The sequence below is a fragment of the Thunnus thynnus genome, chromosome 12 (assembly GCF_963924715.1).
Source record: "Thunnus thynnus chromosome 12, fThuThy2.1, whole genome shotgun sequence".
NCBI lineage: Eukaryota > Metazoa > Chordata > Actinopteri > Scombriformes > Scombridae > Thunnus > Thunnus thynnus.
This window is the reverse complement of record NC_089528.1, coordinates 17369285-17393060: the sequence shown is the minus strand read 5'-3', so window position 1 is coordinate 17393060 and position 23776 is coordinate 17369285. Positions and strand designations below refer to the sequence as shown.

General features: G+C 40.2%; 2 protein-coding genes across 3 annotated transcripts in view; both read left to right on the top strand.

The window, feature by feature from the left end:
• LOC137194249 (solute carrier family 22 member 23-like) overlaps positions 1–16304 on the top strand; it is a 38490-nt gene extending 22186 nt beyond the window's left edge. The window contains exons 4-10 of the mRNA XM_067605968.1: positions 1497–1665; positions 3482–3609; positions 5820–5922; positions 6738–6973; positions 8612–8644; positions 10399–10522; positions 11420–16304. Of these exons, the coding sequence (XP_067462069.1) occupies positions 1497–1665; positions 3482–3609; positions 5820–5922; positions 6738–6973; positions 8612–8644; positions 10399–10522; positions 11420–12980 (2354 nt within the window). The 3' untranslated portion in view covers positions 12981–16304. The remainder of the gene's footprint in view (positions 1–1496; positions 1666–3481; positions 3610–5819; positions 5923–6737; positions 6974–8611; positions 8645–10398; positions 10523–11419) is intronic.
• A 2180-nt stretch (positions 16305–18484) lies between these two features.
• Positions 18485–22989, top strand: LOC137194248 (tubulin beta-2A chain). Of its 2 annotated transcripts, XM_067605966.1 has the most exons (5): positions 18485–18733; positions 19161–19269; positions 19621–19629; positions 20579–20689; positions 21552–22989. In XM_067605966.1, exons 1-5 carry the CDS (start codon positions 18677–18679, stop codon positions 22634–22636), a joined length of 1371 nt encoding a protein of 456 aa, XP_067462067.1. In that variant the 5' UTR covers positions 18485–18676; the 3' UTR covers positions 22637–22989. The 2 variants fall into 2 exon arrangements, with proteins under 2 accessions (XP_067462067.1, XP_067462068.1); XM_067605967.1 differs by lacking the exon at positions 19621–19629 and having other exon boundaries at positions 18488–18733.
• Positions 22990–23776: the final 787 nt, after the last annotated feature.

Sequence of the window (23776 nt, the reverse complement as noted above, 5' to 3'; positions counted from 1 at the left end):
ATAGCTCACCACAGGATGTACTTTCTGGTCACAATGCAGTGACCTGTTCAGTGCACATGACGCCTTATACATAACTAAAGAATTTCAAATCCCATGCAGTCCATAACCAGTGAACCGTCACTTTTCTCCCAGCAGCACACAGAGAAGGAAACTCAAGGTTAGTTGGTTCAAACTCAGCAGGTCTTGCACCCATCGCCCTGTTCTCCACTCATTGGCTTTGTCATTCCAGCTGCGATAGTGTCTGTGAACAGAGAGCATTATTCATGTCCTCAGAAGGGGGCAAGTCCTAATTGAAATTCCGGTCTTTTCCACTGGAATGAAGCGGGGCTGCCGACACCCACTGTATTATGTTGGCCCTGTCACCTTGAAAGGCCCATCTGGAGACTGTTCACATTCCTGGGCAGTAGAAAAGACTAATTAGGGAAAAAAAAGTGACATGTAACAAAAAGGAATGAATGAAGCCGGACAAATGATTGGGGCAGTAGGAGAATAGCAGCATTACAGTAGTGTTCACTTTCTGTGGTTTGATGTGAACCCGTCCTCACACTGCAGTAACTAAAGGGCTTGACTGTCTGTGGTCGCTGGCTGCCAGTGTGGTGTGCATGCTAATGACCGAGTGAATGAATCAGTGCCATTCTGATAGAGGAGAAATGAGCACAAGGAACCTCTTTCTAGTTAGTTCACTCTCACAGCAGGCTACTGTCTTGGTCTGTCTACTGTCTCTGAACAACAACTGTAGACAATGATTCATCGCTTTTATTTAATGTCACAATATTATACATTTACTGTAGCTCCAAAGTGAACTACACATGTTTATGACACTGATTTAATCTATCAGTTATTTTTTTTGGATTAATTTTAATTGGTAAAATGTCAAAAAATTGTGAAAAATTCCTTTTACATTTCTGTGCTGAGCCCCAAAGTGACATCTTCAAAATTCCTAGAAGCTGGAACCAGTAAATGTTTGGCATAAGTGACGTAAAAGTTTAATTGATTATCAAAATTATAAGGAATGAATTTAATCTCAATCAACAAATTATTTCAGCAGGATTGACACACATTTTTTTTTTTTTTAACTGGGGTGGCACTGGCTCCACTGGTTTAGTTTTTAAAAAGTGTAAACCCAGATGTTTCGCTGTGGTAAAAATTACTGTAAAAACTACAGTAAAAATACAGTAGTAGTCATAATGTATGACGGCTTGGGAATAACGTCTGTGTCGCATCAGAACGTAAAACTGGCTTCATGAGGATGACATCACCCTCGCAATCCATTTTGTGGTCTGTCTGCCTCACATAATCAGAGGTGAATGCTTCTGTCAGTGCAAGAAAAAATCAGATCTAATGTTCTGTTTACATAAATTCAACTGGTGAGGGTAGAAAATCTGGAAAAAGTATCATTTGCTTTGATGTCATACAGCACACGCCCATTTTGTGTCTTTGTCCTTTGCAGAAAATCTAATAACATTCTTGCCCTTCTTCTTTTTTCTCTCTGCCAGGGATCGAGCTGTGCCTGCCAGGGTGGCGTTTTTCCATGACCATGGTGGCCAGTTTTGTGGTGTTGGGAGGTCAGCTGCTGATGCCAGGTGTGGCATACCTCTGTCGTGACTGGCAGGTACTCCAGGCTGTCATCATCTGCCCTCTGCTGCTTATGCTGTCATACATCTGGTAAGGAAAAAGACCCAAGCATTTGCCGCACTTTGGCGCAAACTCTGCTTATATTTCCGTTATTTTGTTTGTGTTTCTTTAGTTTGAATTCTACGTGAGACTCTTCTGCTGTTACAATCTGTGATGCCATTTGCATTGGAATTCTATGTTTTAGATTGTAAACATCCAGCATTTGTATAGTCCAAATAAAACCTTGTTAAGTCAAGAGATGTACAGTGTTCATCAATGATAAAATTGGAAACAGTACATGTTCCAGCACTGAATTCCCAGCAGAATTAAATGTAAAGTCTTTTCATTAACTTATTTCTAGTGACCTCTATTGTGACTTCAGTTTCTTTTGCTAAAGCTCAAGCAGTAAACATATGTGTGTTCATTTATTTTACCATGGCACAGAGGGCTTTAAAAAACTCCTGATGTGTACAAAGTCAGCAGAAGAAAATCCAAGAAAATAGATTTTATCGAGTGTCAAAGACCTTGGCATGCTTCCATGGTGTGCCCAAAGAACAAAGGGGGTTTTCCCTCAGAAATAGTACTTTAAAGCACTAATGTGATCACATATCAATATCGGTGATATAGTGCACTTCAATCAGTGTGGGACACAGAGAGTGGAACCGATCGAAGGGGATTTCCACAGCAGGAGGATGATACAGTGCAGAGGTCAGGCAGACAGCAGTGTAGTTACTGTTACAATGGTGAATGGATGTGTGAGGGAAGGAAAATGTGGAAGCTTCTTTTTTAAAGGTTGACTTGTCCTCACATCTGATGATGAAAGGGACTTCACATGCAAAGATATGTCCCTCACCACTGAGCGGTTAGGTGGCTAAGATGTGTGAGGTGCCTGGAGCATGTTTGTCATCTGCTTTGATGCAATCATGGCCTTGTTGGCTGAAAAAAAAAATCCCACAGAGGACATAAAATAGGTTGTGAAACTGATCTTTCTCTCTCTTATATAACTGGGCATTGGATAGTGAAGCTGTCTTACACATTTTGGCAACCCCCTCTTTCTGGTATTTCAAACATGTTATAGTGCCGTCCACACAGCATATGATACTGAGATATGAAAATACATCGGCCGACCTTCACAAGAGGATTTGGGGAAAAGTATGGACCCCATGGTGACTTTTCTTGATTAAGCTAGACAGCATTTATGGGCACCAACTGAATTCATCACCGATAAAATGGCTGACTCTGCAAATTCACCAATACAGCTGATTGGGCTGAACAGTTCAACACTGCAGATGATCTAAGTTTGCTGATTTAGAGAAACAATTTAAAACAAAACCAGTGCTGCAAACCTGCACTTTTACTTGCATAGACATCTGTTTCACAGAAATCCACCCAACTGAGGGATGTTGGCATTGTTTTAGTCAGCTATCTTCAGATTAACATATCTCTGCAAGCAGATGCCTGACCACTCAGAGGAATGTGTGTGCAACAAAACTAAATACCAGATAATGGAAGGTAGCAAATAAAAGCAATGATAGGAAAACAACTGCAATCATGTTTATTTGTTGTTCCGTCAGACTTCAGGTTTAAGCTAATTTGAATACCTGTAAATGGTGTGTGAGGGTTTGTGTGTGTGAAGATGCAATGGACTGATTTCCCGTTAAGGATGTTAACCATGATGAAAGTAATATATGTAATAAAGCAATTTATTATCTACATTGGCATTCCAGTACAGTTTTCTTTATGCATTTAATACTGTTAACCCTGCTTAAATGAGATCTCAATAAGCCTTTTTAAAAGGAGGATTCATTTCATTTTGACTCATTTTTCATGTCTTATTAACAAGGACATCCCCCGTCTATTTTGACAGGGTCTTCCCTGAGTCACTGCGTTGGCTGTTGGCCACTCAGCAGTACTGCCGCTCCAAGTGGATCATGGGACACATAGCAAAGAAAAACCGGGTGAACATGGAGCTTGATACAGATAACATCCTCACAGGTAAGGAATATACTGACACTAATTAAAGAAATAAGCACTAAATAGGCTACATTTTACATTTTGATATGATGATTATGGGATGTATATGTTACTGTATTTGTTTTTCACTAAAATAGCCATTGTGTCATTATTTGTTTGCCACAGTGCTATCTTCTGAGCTTATTTTTCTTTTTTTTTTCCAAGCACAGGATGTGTTGTAGTATCCCCAGCTGTGCTTTTCCTAAATAAGGCAGATTGACAAGGTTATATCCATTGACTGTCTGGTTACCATAGTAACAGACCACTCAAACGGTAGCAGTGGGTGTTGAACGTTGCATTATGACACTTTAGGACTTCATTAATTTCATTACAGCTCGGGTGGGTGGATATGAGCTGACATGATGGTGTACAGACGGCAGATGGACGCGGGTTAGGCACTTTGACCCCGGGTTAACTGTTAGTGTCTGTACTCGGAAGACCTGCTAGTAGAGGAGGCAAAGAGCAGAGTGGATTGTGTTGTCAAAATGTCATAGCAGATTGTGTTTGTATTAAGCTTTAACAGTGCTGTTTACCTTGGTATATATCTTCCATTTTTGGCCTGCTATTGCTTACTGTAGTTATCAATACATTTGGAAAAATGGTGCTTCTTCTGGGAAAAAAGGCTTAAAGAGGAACCACTCAGTGTGAAATTGACTGCACTTCTTTAGAACTCTGAGACTAAATGCTGATGCAGCATTTAGAAAAGTACATTGTAACAGACATGAGCTTATCTTCTCTTGTTTTTATAGTAACTGGCTGTTACCAACCCTTACAGTAATATCTCCTACTTTCTCATTTACTGCTGCTATAACAGACTAGTTGAGAAACATGTCCAAGCATTTAGACACAGCAGATCCATGTATAAATACTGATAAGAAATTGATACTGATTGTAAAGTGAGCCGAAAGATGTGCATAGATCTTGGCTGTGATAGTCTTACTCAGAGGTTTGTAGCCTTGCCAGAGGATCACTGGAAAGCCTGAGTGATACTGCCAGAGATAACCTTGAGGCGGGGGTGTGGAATGCTGTCACATGCCTGAGTCAACATGCACATACAGTTGACCGCAAAGCAGTGTTCCTGTGGCAACCCGCCGTCTGATACCAAAACATCCTCCGTGTGCCAGGTCGTGTAACACCAGTGGCTCAGGGGTGTTGCCCTCTCAGAGCGTTGTCATACCTGTCTCACAAAGCAGCAGGAGATCGGTCGTGTGGGAAGAAATGTTCTCATTAAAAATACATGTGCAATATCTGGTTGCGATAAATCAGGGGTGTCCTTGTTTGACTTTTTGGAGAACACATAGTGCTGTCAAAGTTTCCTATGAAAGTCAATTTGACAAGATTATATCGACTGGTGCCTGATTTTAATATCAGCAGGTTGATGTCAGTATATCATGATTATATTGGTGTTATGTATATGTTTGGAGTACATAGGCTATTTTAGTTTTTTCACTCTTATTTTTCTGAAAAGTTTAAAATATTTTTGTTGTATTTTACTTATCAAATATATTTTTGTATTTGTATATATGAAGGCAGATACGAAAAACAGAAATTGCAGGACAGCACATAAATATTTTATATGCTTGATTTTTACGTGTTTTGACTCATATTTCTCTATATTTTTTAAAGTTTGAAATATTTTTGTCGTATTTTACTTAGAATTACAATGTGAGATTATTTAATTTCCAGTGAAGTTGATTTATCAGAATCTACTATTAAATTACTTTTACTGTAAGGTTTATTGTTCAGGTGTAAATATCCTTCCTCAGTACACATCTTTGTCACAATGATCTGTGATAATGAGAGATAATTGACAATTTGCAGGATAATTAGCAAAAGATGGGTGATTTTGTGTTAGTTTTAGTGTAAAAAATGAATATTGGTATATTGTCATCAAATTTTTATTATTTCATTATCTATTTTAGATATTTGTGTGTAATGTTTTATAGACTTTTCCCCCCATGTAAAGATACAAGAGTACAATAACCAAGAAGCAACACTAATGCATTTACACTATGAACAGTGACCATGAGAGTCTTAAGGTGATTAAAAACTGCTGAACTTTAGACTATTCAAAATGGCTATCCTTTGCAATACTACACTTCAAGTTATGACATAACTTGAAATAACTCTTACTCTCAAATATTGTTATCCGCCTCAAAAGTCACATATTAACTTGGCTTGCTTGTTTCCAGAACTGCAGAGAGCTCTTCAAAAGAAACCCAAAAAGACATGCATTGTGAAAATGGTCGGGACAAGGAACCTGTGGAAGAATATTGTTGTGCTGTGTGTCAACTCGTAAGTATTTGTCATATGCGTATTGCTGCTTAGAAAGTAATTTGGACATCTATGTGATTGAGGTGCTAATATGTGTGGGAGCATCTGAACCAGAGAAGAGGGGGAAAAAAAAGCAAATGTGTGCTAGTGCTTGTAGATGTGTGTGTGTGTGTAGGGCGAGGCCATGCCAGTCAGACATGCCATATTTTGCTGTCAAGATGCCATTATTGACCTGGCGGCTCGATACAGCATTCATCAGCGGCCCTCTCTGCTTTTTGTCCAAACAGTTTACCTTTCCATATTTGTGCCTCTCTGCCTTTTCATCTCCAGTGAGATCTCTCCTCTTCTCTCCATCTGAGACCTCAGCTTTATCTAGGCAGATGCAGCTTTAGCTCTGCTTCAGCGCATGGTGTCCCTGACTCCCTGAGTCACCATAAATTTTACATGAGCTGTATCCTTATGAAACATTAGACAAGCAGGAGAAAGGGTGTGAGTGTTTGCTTGCCTTTTTTGTGTATGCTTGTGGGGTGTGTGTGCTTGTGTGTCAATAGGTCTGTATTTACATTTGTGCAGTTTTTTTCAAGATGAGAGAAAACATAATAAACTGTGCCTCTTCCTCTCCCATCTCCTCCCAACTTCTTCATCTTTTAGACATGAGTGTATATATCTGTTCTTGTATATCGTTTCACTTTATATATACCATTTTATCCCTTTGTTCCCACAACCTTCCTCTAATATCTTCTGTCTAGCATCCCCTAATCTAGCTATTGTAGCCTGATATACCTCTATTTTACCTTCTACCTCACCACTTTGCATTGTGTATGTTCTTTATCCAGGCTAACAGGTTATGGGATCCACCACTGTTTCGCCCGCAGCATGATGGACCCCGAAGCCCAGGAAACCACCATGTTCCACAACTTCTATGCAGACTATTACACCATGGCAGGCATCGCTGTGGCATCCTGCCTGGCGCTGTGCCCGGCGGTGGGCCTGATGGGACGACGGGGTGGCCTTCTCATGTTCATGATCATCACTGCTCTGGCATCACTGTTGCAGCTGGGCCTGCTCAACTGTGAGTACTTCATCAAGAACACACATCCACTTACAAGTGAAATTCTACTCTTTCTTGAGGCAGGTCTTGTCTAGTTATGTCTACGCCTACGTCTAGTTTACTGGCTTCGGATATCCTGGATTCTGTGTCAGTACTCTGTGTCAAAGAAACTCTGGGGGCACATAATTCTCTCAAAATTAGGCCTTAAAAATGGTGTTAATCTGTATTTTCTTATTGTCAAAACTATTAAAACACATAACGGTGGCACACAGTTGCATTTGGTGATATGTCCCTTCAGCACAGTAAACACGGACATTGTAGTTTATTTTAAGTCAATAACCTGAGTGCCACAAATACTCACTAGTGTACGAAATGGGTATTAATCTGCGGCTGAAAATAGTCCCAAACAAATACACTATTTACTACTTTTGCTAAAAACTGCAGTGCCAGTTTTAGGAAACTACTTTAGCCTATTTCAAAAATGAAACTATGTATTTTTTTTAACCTCTTTAAAAAGATTTACATCTTCAGTATCAACGATTGAGCTTGGGGAAGAGTGCCAGGATAGAGAAGTTGGCAAGTATTTAAAGACAAACTAATGTATTGTTGCTTTTGGTCTTTTTATGGGATTTGTTGACAACAATAAATATATGTACGACAGCTTTATCCATAAATCTGTAAATTGACGATTGAAATAACTTAAACTTAAATTAACTGAATACACAATATGTGGAAAAGGTTTTGCAGACAGGATTTTTTTGAATCATAGTCAGAGAGAAACCTTCATCATAGAGGAGATGACTGGCCAATATTGAAATACAGTCTAATCTAATTATGATAATATAATTATATTGTCTTGTACAAGTTTGTTTTTAAAACAAATCTGTCCAAATGAATGACTCAGATAGAGTTATGGTTAGGCAAATTGGATTTTAAAAGAGTTTTGTCTGATGTAATGCATAACAGTGGGACAGTTAATCGCATCAAAGATCAATGAGATTCTTTTATATATGACTTGTGTGTGAATATATTTATTGTATTACAATATATGTCAATATTGGAAAAAAGTATTTATATCATCATACTGATTTCAGCCATCTTTCTCCCTCCTATCCAGTGTTTCATACAGAGGAAATATCAGCCAAATGTGTCAGTTTAAACCCATTTAATAGTAACACAAACTGACCGTCCTTACATTTGAGACATCTCGATCATTTCTAGTCTAAATTCTGTCTCCAGCACACATGCTATCGATGCTAATGCTCAGCGTGTTGAGTGTACTACGTGAGAGCTTCATTACCTTTAGTTGTTTTTAATGGAGTAGTCGAACATGATTACAAACTGCTGTTGTCGTCAATGTGTACCAAAAAGTGCTCCGGATGATCAAAACGGTACACAAGTCCGTTTATTGAGTTACAAATGAGCCTGACTTAATGTTTAACCAGAGTCAACACATCAAGGTTATGCTCATGATTCATGTTCCCCTTTGAAGTTGTTTGTGTTGTAACTGTGTGTTGACAAGCTTTCCCCGACGTGTGTGCGTGTTTTTGTTTTTAATGTTTGACCCCTGGATTTAATTTATTGTCTGACTGAATGTGAAAATGTAACCTTTTTGTGTTTCTCACTGATACACATCTTATCTCTTTTATTCTCCTCTAGTGCTGGGGAAATACAGTGGCCATCTGAATATAGGTAGGATCATCTGCTTATTTGTACTCCTCTCAAGTCTTGTACTTGCAGTGTTTTGGTTGTGTAGATAAACTTTGAATCAATCAATAATTGATTACTCTTTGTCAGGTGGATCATATTTTTATCAGCTCCACATTCAAGTGTGAATGGAACGACTCCTACCACATCACTTAGGTTGCTGCGCTATCTTGATGGGCTTTTAGATATGTGCTGCATATCTTGCAGTATTTCACTAGGGCTATACAAGCCCTGCATAGACTCATAATGAAGTCCTAGATGAAATTAAGGCTAGCATTTCACTTATTTATCCCCTTTGTGTGGAAGAGGGTGAGCCTCTTTGTTACGGAGCGGTGAATCTCCCAACCAGCCTTCCTCTACTGTTCTCCTCTGTTTATCAATCTCTTTATTCTCTCCCCGCTAATCCCCCAGTGGGAAGCAGGAACTGATCATAGAGCAGTTCCCTCTGATCCTCTTTATGCTTTCTTCACCATGTCTTATTCATAAAAACAAACAAACCATCTTTGGTGTGAATGGGCTTTCTGTGTACCGGCCTAATCCTTGGTGATTCATCAAAATAAACAGTGCCGGAAAACAGTTTAATTTGACCAGAGTTTATTGGCACTTTATATTAATGTTTTCGCAGTGTGCAGTTTGAAATTAGTGATGATACACTCTGAAATGCCATGAAAGATCTAATTTAAGAAACCCTAACATCTCTTGTGGTTGAGGAGATACATAATAATTTTAATTTTACAAGCAATTGAATACTTAATTTCAAATTGAAATATTCGACTTTGGAATCCATCTTTTCTGGCTTTATGCGGTAAATTAAAGATATACTGAAACAAAAAGAGGCCACAGTAATTTGAATTTTTATAAACAACTGTATATCTAATTGTGAAATGTAACCACTACTGAATACTTAATGTTGAAATTCAAATATCACTGATTTTATAGCATTGTTGAAATATCTAGTATCTATCTGTTTCATTTCCCCATCTTTGGAATTTCCAGAAGCCACTCTTAAATTCTACAACCTCACAAACTTGATATCAGCGTTTCTTAAGAGTTCACACATTCAGCTTCAAAAATCTCCATGTAAGTTGCTCAAATTCAGTTAATTGAATTCTGATGTCAAAATTCAAGTCAGGCCGTAAATCAGATTGGTTACATTCAGGCACCAAAATTTGAGATAAAAAAAAGTCAAACTTGAATATCTGGGCTACCGAGGATAGTTAATCGAGCCTGAAGGAACTGATCAGACCTCTGCTCTGTGAGGTTACGCCCTGTCAGTCACATGATTCAAGGCAGAAAGAGTCAGATGAGTGACTGGAAACATTAAACAGTAGAGAATGGAAGATAGGAAATGAAACCATATATATTCAAACAGATTTAAAAAATATTTGAATGCTTATACATTCTGCAATATTAAGTATTCAGTTGTGGTTAAATTCCACAATTAGGTAACAGTTGCTGATAAAAATTTTTTAATTATTATGGCCTGTTTTTGCTTCCATATATCCTTAATTTACACCCTTTGAAATCATTATCAGAAGGTATTCTCTTCTCCCAGCACACCAATGTCACTTTCCTAAAAATTCAAAATATGCTGTGCTTCTTGGAAAAAAACAGCACCCTTTGCACATTTTTTTTCTCCCAACCCTTATTTACATGTACAGAACTGTTAAGCTTTTACTGATTACACAGGTTACTGAGTGCAAATTGCCACATGTGTGTGTCTCTTGTTTTGTCTGCAGAAAACTCAGGTACACTAAATAAGAACTTCTCCATCGCCTTTTCCATCATCGGCATGTTCTCCTCCCACGCAGTCAGCAACCTGAGCATCTTTTTCTGTGCTGAGATCACACCCACTGTGATCAGGTAAGCCCACTGAAACACTGGGACTGTACCAACAGAGCGCTTCGAGGAGGAGGAGGAGGAGTAGGAGGAAATGTGGAAAAATAAGATTTACTCCTCGAAGGAGTAAAACAGCTGTTTTTCTAATGCATAACACATGCTTTGCCATTGGGTGAATAGTCTCTGATGTGTTTGTGTTCGCTCTTGTAGTTTGAATGTATCTTAAATTATAAATGTCAGCCATCAGGTTGCAAGAAATGCATATGGTGTAAACAATGCTGATCTTTTCTTTTTCTACCTGTTTTATTATCCTGATCACTCTGATAATTCAGTCAGTACAGAGGTTTAAGATATAAGGTTTGCTTTGACCACATTACATGTTCCTACAGATGGATTAGCTGTTCCACCTCTTGTTAAAAGAGAGTATGAAATTATTGAACTGCTGGAAACAACAGACTCTTACAGTTCAGTGTCAAATGTAATCCACATCTTGTACAAATTAGCCACCCCCCTCTGAGAATATATGACACAGCACTGGATGTTCATTATCTGGGGTTATGTAAGGGGTGTTGTTCTGCTTAAAGTGCTGTAAGGGCGCCCTCTGGTGGATAACACAGGCAATGATAGGAGAGGAATGGGACTGCATGTAAACGAAGGGATGTTTGGTGGTACTGCAGCACTCTCTGCTGCTGTCTGATAAAATGGCAGTGATACGTCAACAGAAGCATACATGACAAAAATGAGAGTTTCCCCTTTCTAAATGATTTAGCTGGCAGTTACAATACAACATATACATCTATACATAAACATTATTTTATTGTAGTGAATTTAATCTTTCCTTTGGGTAGTTTATGAGGATTTTAGGTGTAGGGGATAATCCCCAAATCATGCCAGGTAATAACATTTTCCCTCTCACCATAGGGGTGGTGGTCTTGGCCTGGTCCTGGCCAGTGCTGGCTTCGGCATGCTGACTGCACCCATCATGGAGCTCCACAATCAGAAGGGCTATTTCCTTCACCACATTATCTTTGCCTGCTGCACTCTCATCTGCATCATCTGCATTCTCCTGCTGCCCGAGACGCGCTACCAGCCCCTCCCTGAGACCCTGGCTGACGGTGAAACCTACACCCGTCAACCCCTTATTCCCCCGAGGAAACCTGGAGAACAGCGCCTCTTGCTGGCCCAATCTGAGAGCAGCAGGGACTACACAAGGGTGCATGACACGCCACTCCACGAGGCAGCCGCCACAGCAGTGTCCACCATGGACTCCACCGCCTCTTCGGCTGTTGATTTGACCGCTCCATCGGTGGGGGATATGTCTGCCCCCACGTTCACGGAGATGCAGCCTGTCAAGCCTGAGCCGAAAGACCCAAACGGTCACTCAGTTTCGTCCTTATCCACGACCCCCATCGCAGCCCTGGGTAAAGACGGCATCATGCTTGCCAGTAAAGAGCACCTGCTATCTTCCACTCCTTTACACAAAGCCTCATGTGTCACAGACCCACTTTTAGGCAGTGCTGAAGAACCTCCCGCAATAGTCCTGGATTCTGTTGAGCCATTGACGGATCCTATTGTTCCTGAGATGAATGACTCTGGTCCGTCTCCTGCAAACGAATCAGCTACTCCTCTCCCATCTTCACTGGACTCTGTCCCTCAAACTGTGCCTGCCTCCTTATTGATCTGCACCACACCCATCATCGAGCCACTGCCTAGCTCCACATTAGAATCCCCGAACCTGCTGGGCAATGACATCGACAGCATCACCCCAGAATTCGACCCACCTTTGCTAGAGGCCACTCATGTCCCTTTAGCAGACTCCCTGTCTCCATCTTTGCATGACAGTCTCCCTCCATCACCTGCTCCCTCTCCTGTTCCTATGACAGACTGCAACATTTCCACTGACCCTCCACCTTCCATTAGTGCAAACTCTGACATTCCCATCCAGTTAGAAATAGTAGACGAATCTACATCTACTCCTTCCACTAGAGACTCACCCATACCGGCTGTAATAGACTCCCAACCACCACAATTAGACTCTACCTCTCCCTGTGTTAATGACCTTTCTCCTCCTTCCCCTACCTCTCCTAGCCCAGCCACTTTTTCCCCTTCACCCACTCCTCCCCCAACCATTGACTCAGGCCATACGCCCTCAGCGGACTCCTCCATTCCTCCTGTCATAGATACTGTCAACACCACTGCGTCGTCTCCTTCCATTCTCCCCGTCACAGACATTGTGCACGCCCCCACTCCAGAGTCTACCGCTCTGACTGTCACAGACATTGTTCAGCCCACACAGGATTCACCTGCTTCCATTGTTGTAGATTCAATACCGACTTCCGTGACGGATTCAGGCCCTACAGAAGCAGTTCCCCCCTCTGTAATGGACTGCACCGTCTCCTCCCCCATAGACTCTGGTGTCCTTTCCATCAGGGACAGTGCCAGCACAGAAAACAACACCATCAACGGAGTGGCGTCATCGTGATCCAGTGTTGCAGGCAGGAGGAAGCTTTCCGGTTGCAACAGGAAACAGCCCACGCCACATGAATAATCAGAGGGGAGAGGAGGGGGGGGACACACAAACTGTCCTGCTCAGACTTCAGGCACTTAATGAAGACTGTCCCCACCTGGAGTTGAGTAGACATATCTTACAGAGCTGCTGTATGTTTCTTAATGCCCCCCCTTCCTACATTTAGCCAATAAATGACACCACACAAGTGAGAGAGTGCCAGAGGCTGGTTTGTGACAATGTGACAATATCTTCTGCTCTTTTTTTGAATGTCACTGGAAATCACCAGCCTATAAACTACTTTGATGTAAATGAATGGGAAATCACTGTCTGTCATTTTAAAGAGACTTAAAACTTACCCACAATCACTGAGATGTGTCACCAGGGCTGGTGAGAAATGCAATGATGCTAAAAAAACAAACAAAAAAAAAAATCAAATCACTGGTACTTCTGCTCAAATGAAATGTCCATCTAACATATTTGTATAGAAATATCGCCTTACCTTTATGGACAAAAAACATCTGAATGTTACATAGTATTTTTTGCCATTACAGAGGTTAACAATCATAATTGGAGGGATTTTCTAAATACAGCGCCAAAAACTACTCTGACCAAAATTAAATGTCGAAATAGTGCCAAAAATCAGTATAATTACAGTATTTGCCTGTTGGGGGAAATACTGTCGAGCGCATTCCCCTGCCATAGACTGTATGTGCATAAGTGAATCAGATGAATCCAATTTCAAAGTTCAGAAATACTAAATATGACTTAAATTATTTCTCAAAGTAATAAAAGCCTGATGGCTGTATCAACATTTGATCAATTCGAATTGAGAGATGAGATTACCAAATTGCTTTCATCAATATGTGGTTCATTGTATGAACATCAGAGAAAAGAGTGACCCATATTTTGTCGGTCTGAAAAACTGTTTTATTTTTTCAAATGTTTGAGTCAATGAAATTTCTGGTATGCAAATGCTTTTATTTGTAAATGTGATATTGTAAGTAAATGCATAATTAGTTGTTGAGCTTGATTCAGTTTTTTTTTTGTTTTGTTTTGTTTTTTTTTTTTTAAATTCAAAGTATTATTTTGAATAATCTCCCATGGCATGCCCTTACTGTACAAAGCTATACTTCATTCTTGCAGTATTCGTGACACCTCAGTGTGGTGGCACCTTATTCTTTGCAGTGGGGACAAAGCATGAAAAATAATTGTGAACGTGTCAGCAAAACAAATGAGCAACCTTATAAAAAGACGCAAATGATATTTTTTGAAATGAACCCGTGGATGACAAAATGTTTGATGTGATTGCCAACAGTCACAGCATTGCTAACCTTCAGTGTGTTTTTCTCCAAATCACTATCTGGCATTAACACTAGTTTTTGTATGTCATTTTGTTCATACAGTCACACGCACACAACTAAGTTTACCTTAAAGAAAAATGCAATACTTCACATTTTTGTGAAAATACAGGTCAAATTCTTACTTACAGATCTTGACATATTCACATTCTTAAATTGACAGACTCTGAGGTGGTACTTTTTCTTCCAAAGCCCATGTCCATCTGTGGACAGCATTATACTTGACTACGATCCGTGTGTAACTTGACAGTTGTAGTACTTCAAGCGTTGGAGGTTGTAATATTTGTCTTAGAAAGATGTATAACTGCAGATATACCACTGTTTACAAAAATCCTCATAAAAATCATGCTAAATAACAATAGTAATTACACTGTACTGTAAAACCTTAGAGCCAACTGAATGATGTCTTGTCATTTCAAATGTGATAAAAAAAAAACAAAACAAAAAACCTTCTCACAGTATATATCATATTACAAGTAATTCATCCAGGGAGTATTGGTGACCTATTAACGTGTCATTCAGGAGTCAGAAGACAACTCCAGACATGACAGAAGACTTTGTCATTCTCACAACCTTGTGATACACTTGTAATGAACCTTACAAGTACTTTACTCACCAAACTTCACCTTTCTTTTAATCCAAGTCAAATGTGCACTGACAAAGGCTTACATATCTTTAGGTATCTGAATGATTGAGCAAACCTTCTTTGTGGTTGTTTTCCTGTGAATGACATCCTCAAATGCAGCTTGAATCAAAGTATGAAAGCTCTATTTTAGATTGATTCAGGGTGATCTTTTAATAGGTTATCAAGTCAGCAAACTTCCATTCATTGAAATATTCATATGAGCATTTGATGTGTTAACATATCTATGCCATGCTGCTGCGCCTCAAAGCACAATGCCCTGTAATCATGTGATGTCAGATTTGGTGGAGCTTGGCTGTCTTGACAGTAAAAGCAAAAAAAAAAAAAAAAAAAAAAAAAAGGGAAAATGGAGTTGAAATTTAGATACAATACAGGAATAACTAGTAACTCTTGCAATAGACCCATATATGATCTACTTTGTGGAACAGGGTTGACACTGGATTTAATAAGGAATTCATGGCATCTGCAGTAGAGAGTGGCTTGACTGCAGTGGTCAGTAGCTTCACATTACTCTGATTCCTCCTTGCCTGTGAGTGTCGGTGTCTCTGTCTCAGTGTGTATATTGCTGCAGAAATTTAAACTGTGTATCGCCAAGCCCCCATGCATCACCAGTGTAAAGACAATGACACAGCACAATACAACCGATGTCTTCTCTGAGATCTGTTGCTTCCACTTTCACAACTTCCATGCAGCTATTTCATGGTGCAGATGGGAGCTATTGCATCCTTCTTAATAAGCAATTGGTTTAACTCGGTTTGGAGCAGAATTAAGGTAGAAATCAATAAAAACAATCCAAAGCAACATTAGCACCAGCGAAAGTGTAGACTAGCAGACAGCTATTGATGAAAAAGCAAAAAAAAAAGAAAAAAAAGAATAAAAGATTGATGAAACAGAGTACATCAGGCTGTCATTACACTAGTTATGCCTTTTGTAAATAAGTGTGAGGAAACACGCAGCGTCAATGATATGAAGGATCATAGATCATAACATGGACTAGTGAAATGTTTTGAACTAAAAAGTCTCAGAGACATGAAGTCCCCAGTGTACACATTTCAGGTTTTGCTTCTCTCAACCATGCGACTCAGAATCTCTTGAAGGGAGATTTGAATGAATGTAAAAACCATGGATTGTACCATTTATAATTTCCGATTGTTTGGTTTCATGTGTTTTAACATACATAATGCACTTGTATATAAGCCATACCTGTTGTTAAAATAAACCACTATTTATTGATCAACTGTGGATTAGCTGAGTCGTTGATTTTATCATGACATTTCATTGATTTTTTTTTTTTTTTAATCAAATTTTAAATGGACATTCAAATATTTTCACTGTTGGCTGGCCTTACTTAAAGAAATAAACTTTTTAAGAACTAAAAAATAAGAACAAACAATCATCTCTCTTTTTTCTTTTTCTCCCTCTCACACCTATTTAAGTTATCCAATAGGGACTGAAAGGGACTTGAAACGGGGGGTTAGCTATTCTTGCTCTGGCTAAATGTAAAAAAAAAAAAAAAAAATCTGCCCACCAGCACCTCTAAATCTCACAAATTACAAAGTTATACCCTGTTTGTTTAACAAAAAACCAGAGTGTAGAAAGTTTGCCAGTTCTGGGGGGGTTATCTGCTGGACTATGTTTTGTCCTGGCAGAATGACTTGTCACCACAGGAAGACTGTTTCCAATCTTAAAGTCGAGATGAAATGAAAAATGCCTTTTTAACCCTTTTAGATCACATCCTCGCTCATATTGTACATCAATTTAACAATATATGCCAAAAAATGCAAAATTTTAAATTTTAAATACAAATTCTTTGTGTTCTTATATGAAAATCCAATCATATTTTCTTTCTGTAAAACAAAATATGGCGTGTGCTTGCATATGTAGGCTTAAACCAATAATATCATGACACCCACCCATCAATCAATCTTCAACTTTTAGCGCAACAGAGCTAAAATTCATTGTGACATGCCCACTATTCAATGTTCCAATCAAATTCCTCCCAACGTCATGTCCCGCCTATCTGTCCTGTTTCATTCGTAAGTATGTCATGATACAGAAGTTAGATACTCTCGAGTACTATTTCATCTGGACTTTCATGCTAAACTAAGCTAACTGTGTCCTGGCTGTAGCTTCATATTTAAAGCACAGATATGAGAGTGGTATCAGTCAAGAAAATGAATAAGCATATTTCCCAAAATGATTGACTGATTTATTTATTGAATGGGACGGTGTGCAGTTTGAAACATTTAAGATGCACTGCACCAGAGTTAGCTTGAAGCTAATTTGCATCTGTAGTCCCCGACAAAAAACATACAACAGCACAACAACAAACAGTAAAAAGCAAAAAAAACCCAAAACAAAACAAAAAAGCCCCATAACAAACAAACAAACAAACAAAAAACACACAGAACACACCATACAAAATACAAAATACAAAGCTACACACAGCACATCACATACACCCACAATGTCAATTAGAAATAATGTAAACTAAACTCGATTGGTCTTTAGTACATGTTTCAGTCTGGTCTTGAATGCATTGATAGGACTACAGTTCTTCATATCATCCGGTAGGGCATTCCACTGAGTTGTGGCTTTCACAGAGAAAGCTGACTGCCCAAATGCAGTGCGACAAAATGGTATGGTATGATCTTTTATAGAGGATATTCTGGAGGATCTAATAGAACTTACTGAGCTTGTGTACACAAAGTCACATAGTGGAGGAGGGACCAAACCATTTAAAATTTTATAAACTAGGCACAAATTTGAGAATAATCTAAAATTCTTAAAGCTCGGTAAATTGTATTTCTCCAGTACCCTACAGTGATGTTACTATTCCTTTAATGTCTTTAATATTTCAGTTTATTTTATGCATACATACAACATATTTACATTCAATGAAATAATTACAATCAAACTGAAATACAGCAAACAGGATAGCATTGCAGCATGGAGATACTGGTTGGTTTCTGGGTCTCTGGGCAGACTGGGCCGGGGAACATGTGTATGGGAGGCCGAGGCTCAGTAGGTGCCCACAGCTAATTTTTGACCCAGGGTCCCATAGTGGGTTAATGCAGCTCTGGTTGTAGCATTTTGTCAACCCATAAGGGTCTCTGCATCATTCAAACTAAAACATGAAAACTCTGAGTTTATAGCTAGCTTTCTTTCTGCCTGTTTTTTTCTAAACAGTAGGCTGTTTTGTGCAGCTAGCCTGGTAGGTGCTGATCCTGAACATGATATTCACACAGCACAGATCTGATCGAATCAGCACTTGTAGAACTAGTTTTACACCGATAACGTTTAACATTCCCTGGCAGGGAAAGCAGTCGTCAGGACTTTATGGAACAACCTCAGCCAAGCGACAAAAAAGGCAACATTTAATCTGCATGGGACAGGGGATGATGTCAGGCTACAGGGGGATGATGCGGCAGGATCCGCTGGTCCACTGCATCAAACCGGTGCGCTCCTATTGGCTGACAGGGATACTGGGATGCTGCGCTGTGTGTAACGTCATCTGACCAGCAGCACGTTTATCTATCTCGCCGGCTCAACACTCGCCCTAGAAATGAGGCAAGTGCTGATTTTGAGAAACACAGCGGCAACAGACTGAAGACCAGACACCGGTGAAGACCAGACAGGACGTTCTCTGCCCGCATCCGCAGCGCACCATGAGGGAAATCGTTCACATCCAGGCTGGACAATGTGGAAATCAGATTGGGGCGAAGGTATAAATATTATAATTTAATTTAGGAAGCGGAGAAATTAACGGAAAAATAGACATCTCACGTGTTATTATTTTCTTTTTTTTTTTTTTAGGGTTTTCTGCAACGATTGACTTGAGTCATTTAAACGATCAGTTTAGCGTCTCTCGGATGAGGGAATGGATTAAAAATGAATTTTTAAAAAGTTTGAGATGGATTGTTAGTTGTTTATATGAGTAGGGTGGGGTCCAGTCGGGCTGGGTTTTGCTGTGAGGCTGCAGTGATGTGGGCCCCGCTGCTGCGTGACATTTTGTCACCAAACAGATGCGCAATAACTAAATGATGGAGAGCAAGGCACAGGCTTCAGCTACTTCCAAAACCATGGTTTATAAGATATTAAGGTATAAGCTCAACAACTGAAGTTCGTATCTCCCTGTTTGTCCCGTTTTAGTTCTGGGAGGTGATAAGTGACGAACATGGCATCGATCCCACCGGTAGTTACCAAGGTGACAGTGACCTGCAGCTGGAGAGGATAAACGTCTACTACAATGAGGCATCAGGTAAAAATCAAGTCTACTGATCTCTACATCAAACTTTGTCCTAAATAAATTCCATATTTGCATCTGAATAAATGACCACTACATGCAGCTTTGTTCCCATTGCTCATATCCTTGCATGACCTTAATGCTACAAAGACCTGCTTTGAATGCCACAGTATGTCACTAATTTAGCTGCAAGGGGAAAGTAGGTCCCACCATGAGAGCAGGGAAAAATTAGGACAGTGAACCTTCTAAAATATGTCTCTCTCTCTCTCTCTCTCTCTCTCTGTCTCTCTCTCTCTCTCTGTCTTCCTCTGACTCTCTCTCTCTCTCTCTCTCTTTCTCTCTCTCTCTCTCTTTCTCTCTCTCTAGGGAGTACAGGTATCTGCAGTCTCTACCCCAAGCTCACTGTGCCTCGGTATCATCTCAGTGTTTGATTGTATTGTCATGACATGTTGAAGGTCTTCCAAATGCATCCTGTGTTTTTACACACAACTACTAAACAAGCTGTGCCCACCAGATGAAGTTGCAGTAATTATGAAGTAGTAGCTCTGGTGCCTTTAGACTGATGCTTTCACAGATAGACAAGTCAGTGCAGATCTCAATCCATGTACAAACAGTGCCCAGTCATCCACTTTGGCTAGATGACAAGCCCGCACAGGAAGGCCAACATAGCACTAAAACTGTCAACCCCTATGCTACTCCCCAACAGCACGCAATATTGATCTTTGTTTCCATGCTGCATGCTAGCACCAGTGTCACCTACTAACTCACTATCACATGTGGATTGATTGAGGATTCTACTGATTCATTTGTCCTTTAAAAATTTAAAGAATAGATGAGCAGATTTCTTTTTTTTTATAGCATCAAGCAACATTAGGACTTAAGAAAGATCACGTCTGTTTGAATGGACTGCAGAGCTCAGCACTTTGAAAGCCCCACCGGTTAAGATTAAGCAGTGCAGCATGCTGCAGCAGTTTGGTTACAGACAGAGATGGAGGAGCAAAGTGGAGCACAAGAAAAAACAAAAGGCAGCAGGCAGCCTTTAAATACCCAGCTTGATGGATGAGCTGTAGTATCCTTCAAAACAAAAATGCTGTTTACCTAAAAGATTACATTTGCAAATGCGCTGGTGCATTTATATTCTTTTAAAGTTATATATCTATGAGACAGTTAGAGAAATGCTTTTAAATACAGTCAGAAGTTTATGTCACGGTTCACTATAATCCTTAGCTGACATCATGCACACTGAGACTGTCGGTATCTTACTCCACCCTTCCATCCACTTCCTTTCTGTATCCCCCTGTTCTCTGCTCTTTTTCATCCAAAGGCAGCAAATTTGTCCCCCGTGCCATTCTGGTGGACTTGGAGCCAGGAACTATGGACTCAGTCCGCTCCGGTCCATTTGGACAGCTATTCAGGCCTGACAACTTTGTCTTTGGTGAGTGGATAATAAATCACGATGTCACCACTCATCCTGAACCAACGGCACATATAGTATGCATATGGCAGCAACTGCTGTCATATCCTGTAAAGATGTGCATAGTTTCACCTAAAAGCGCTGTGCAGCAGAATATTCGCAACCAGCACTAAGCTTCTGCAGCCTCTCAGCGATGTGCCAGTGGTGTGATGCATAGTCCATGTGCAGCTGTGTCAGACTGAGACAGCTCTCGTGGTGACTCAGCGAAAAAAGAAATCTACTTGAAGATTCTGCTGCAGTGCTGATTGCAAGTGAGGATACAGGGCCAATAATGTCCGCCACAAAGATGACTCCACAATTCTCATTATCAGGAAATACGCAAGCAAAAGAGCTGCTTTTAAGCTTTTTGATAATGTAATCAATTCTGAGCCAAAAGCTAATGTACATTTCACTGAAGCTTACATGTGTTCTCTTTTTAGATTTTGTCATTGATAATAAATCGTATTTGTGTGACTCTTTCTAATACAGCATACTTTTTAAGGGGTTGTAATGAATATGTTCTGGAAAATTGCTTAATAAATGTTAATATATTATTTATTAATGCTTTATAGATCAATAGTAAGCCATTAGTAAGACAACACTGGGTTTCTAGGATGTGAAAAATTAATTTGGCTGGTGCACAGGAAATGGTCCTCTACTGTAGCATAACTTATGTACTTATGAATTGCTCATTACTGATCTATAAAGCAGTAAGAGAACATTTATTAATAATTAATAAAGTCATTAAAAACCTTATAAACCTTTTTAAATGATGATTTATTAGAAAGTTGCACCATTATTTGTCCTAAATAACATGTCTTTAAACATACCATGCATTATGCAGGTCAAAGTGGAGCAGGAAATAACTGGGCCAAGGGTCACTACACCGAGGGAGCTGAGCTGGTGGACTCGGTACTGGATGTGGTGAGGAAGGAGTCGGAGAACTGCGACTGCCTCCAGGGCTTTCAGCTCACCCACTCACTGGGTGGGGGTACCGGTTCAGGAATGGGCACGCTGCTCATCAGCAAGATCCGCGAGGAGTACCCTGACCGCATCATGAACACCTTCAGTGTCATGCCTTCCCCAAAAGTGTCCGACACCGTGGTGGAGCCCTACAACGCCACCCTCTCTGTCCACCAGTTAGTGGAAAACACGGATGAGACCTTCAGCATTGACAATGAGGCCCTGTATGATATCTGCTTCCGCACCCTGAAGCTGACCACACCAACGTACGGAGACCTGAACCACCTGGTATCGGCCACCATGAGTGGGGTCACCACCTGTCTCCGCTTCCCTGGCCAACTTAACGCTGACCTCCGTAAGCTGGCCGTCAACATGGTGCCCTTCCCCCGCTTGCATTTCTTCATGCCTGGCTTTGCACCCCTCACAAGCAGGGGCAGTCAGCAGTATCGTGCCCTCTCTGTGCCAGAACTCACGCAGCAAATGTTCGATGCCAAGAACATGATGGCGGCCTGTGACCCTCGTCACGGCCGCTACCTTACTGTAGCAGCCATCTTCCGCGGCCGCATGTCAATGAAAGAAGTGGATGAGCAGATGTTGAGTGTGCAGAACAAGAACAGCAGCTACTTTGTCGAATGGATTCCCAACAATGTCAAGACCGCCGTTTGCGACATCCCGCCCCGTGGCCTCAAGATGTCCGCCACCTTCATCGGCAACAGCACTGCCATCCAGGAGCTCTTCAGGAGGATCTCTGAGCAGTTCACGGCCATGTTCCGCCGCAAGGCCTTCCTCCACTGGTACACTGGAGAGGGAATGGATGAGATGGAGTTCACTGAAGCCGAGAGCAACATGAATGACCTGGTGTCTGAGTATCAGCAGTATCAGGATGCCACTGCTGACGAGATAGGAGAGTACGAAGAGGATGAAATAGAGGATGAGGATGAAGTCCGCCATGATGTTCGCCACTGATTTTAAAACACTGACTGTTGCTGTTCTGAGTGAACTAGTCCCTCACAATAATAATTATTGTTGGATAGTGCAGTGAGATAATAAGTAAGCTAGAGATGCAAATGTTTAGCTACGCATTGCAGTGTGCAGATCATGATGAAATAAAACTCTTTAACAAAATGTATATTGCACATAGATACGGCTCATACTGAGAAAGATCATGAGTGGCGTTAGAACCTAAAATACACAAGTAGTAATTGGTTTTCCAAGTCATGCTTTGCCACTGTCAAAACAAGTCTTGTCTTAACACAGTTTTGTAACATTTACTTGCATTCACTGTCTCAAGTCTCGAATAAAAGATCAAGTCCTGTCAATACTTGTATTATTGTGTTTTTTAAAGGTGCATAAGGACAATATTTCTATTATAATATAGTTCCTTGAATTATTTGTGACTTATGTGTATAGATTTGCCATAAAACTGTAGACAATATGCATGAGACACCTCCTCTCTATGGGATGTGTCTAGTAATATTCTGTTTTTCTTATTGTCAACAAATCCTATGAAAAGACCAAAACCAGCAATGAATTGATCCTTCTTACAAGTATTGGCTGTGCAGGCAAAGCCTGATATAGCTTCATCCTCCGTGCCAAGGACCTCCATACTATTAAAAACACATCAGTGAGTCACACAGTTGCACTGGCTGACATGTTTCTTCACAACTCTTATGAATACATACAGATTGAATCAATCCCCTATAAACCTTCCTGCTGCTGTAAATACTCGCTAGTGCACAAAATTCACAGCTAAAAATAGTTCTCAACAAATACATGATTTACTCCTGTTTGAGGAGCTTTTGCTAAAGAAGACAGGTGCAGTCAGCTGTTTTTGTTAAAAAAAAAAAAAAGTGATTCATATCTTCAATAGTAGGGTTTCAGTCTGAGAGCAACAAGTTGTGGAAGTCTGAAAGTATTGAGAAATAGACTAAGGCATTGTTGGTTTTAGTCTATTTATGGGTTTGATTGACAGTATTTGGCTGCCTTATCCTTTAATATACTGATGAGTGATGAGAGTACATTTGGCTCTGTTATGGACAACATGTCTTTAGTTTAGTTTTAATGTCAGATTCATTGTAGAACAACCAGGGTAGACGCTTGATTTGA

Excerpts from the sequence above, each read along its gene's own strand:
- LOC137194248 (XM_067605966.1), top strand. The coding sequence starts at position 18,677 with ATGAGGGAAATCGTTCACATCCAGGCTGGACAATGTGGAAATCAGATT. Across the intron at positions 18,734-19,160 it reads GAAATCAGATTGGGGCGAAG|TTCTGGGAGGTGATAAGTGA; the intron begins GTATAAATATTA and ends GTCCCGTTTTAG. Across the intron at positions 20,690-21,551 it reads GCCTGACAACTTTGTCTTTG|GTCAAAGTGGAGCAGGAAAT; the intron begins GTGAGTGGATAA and ends TGCATTATGCAG.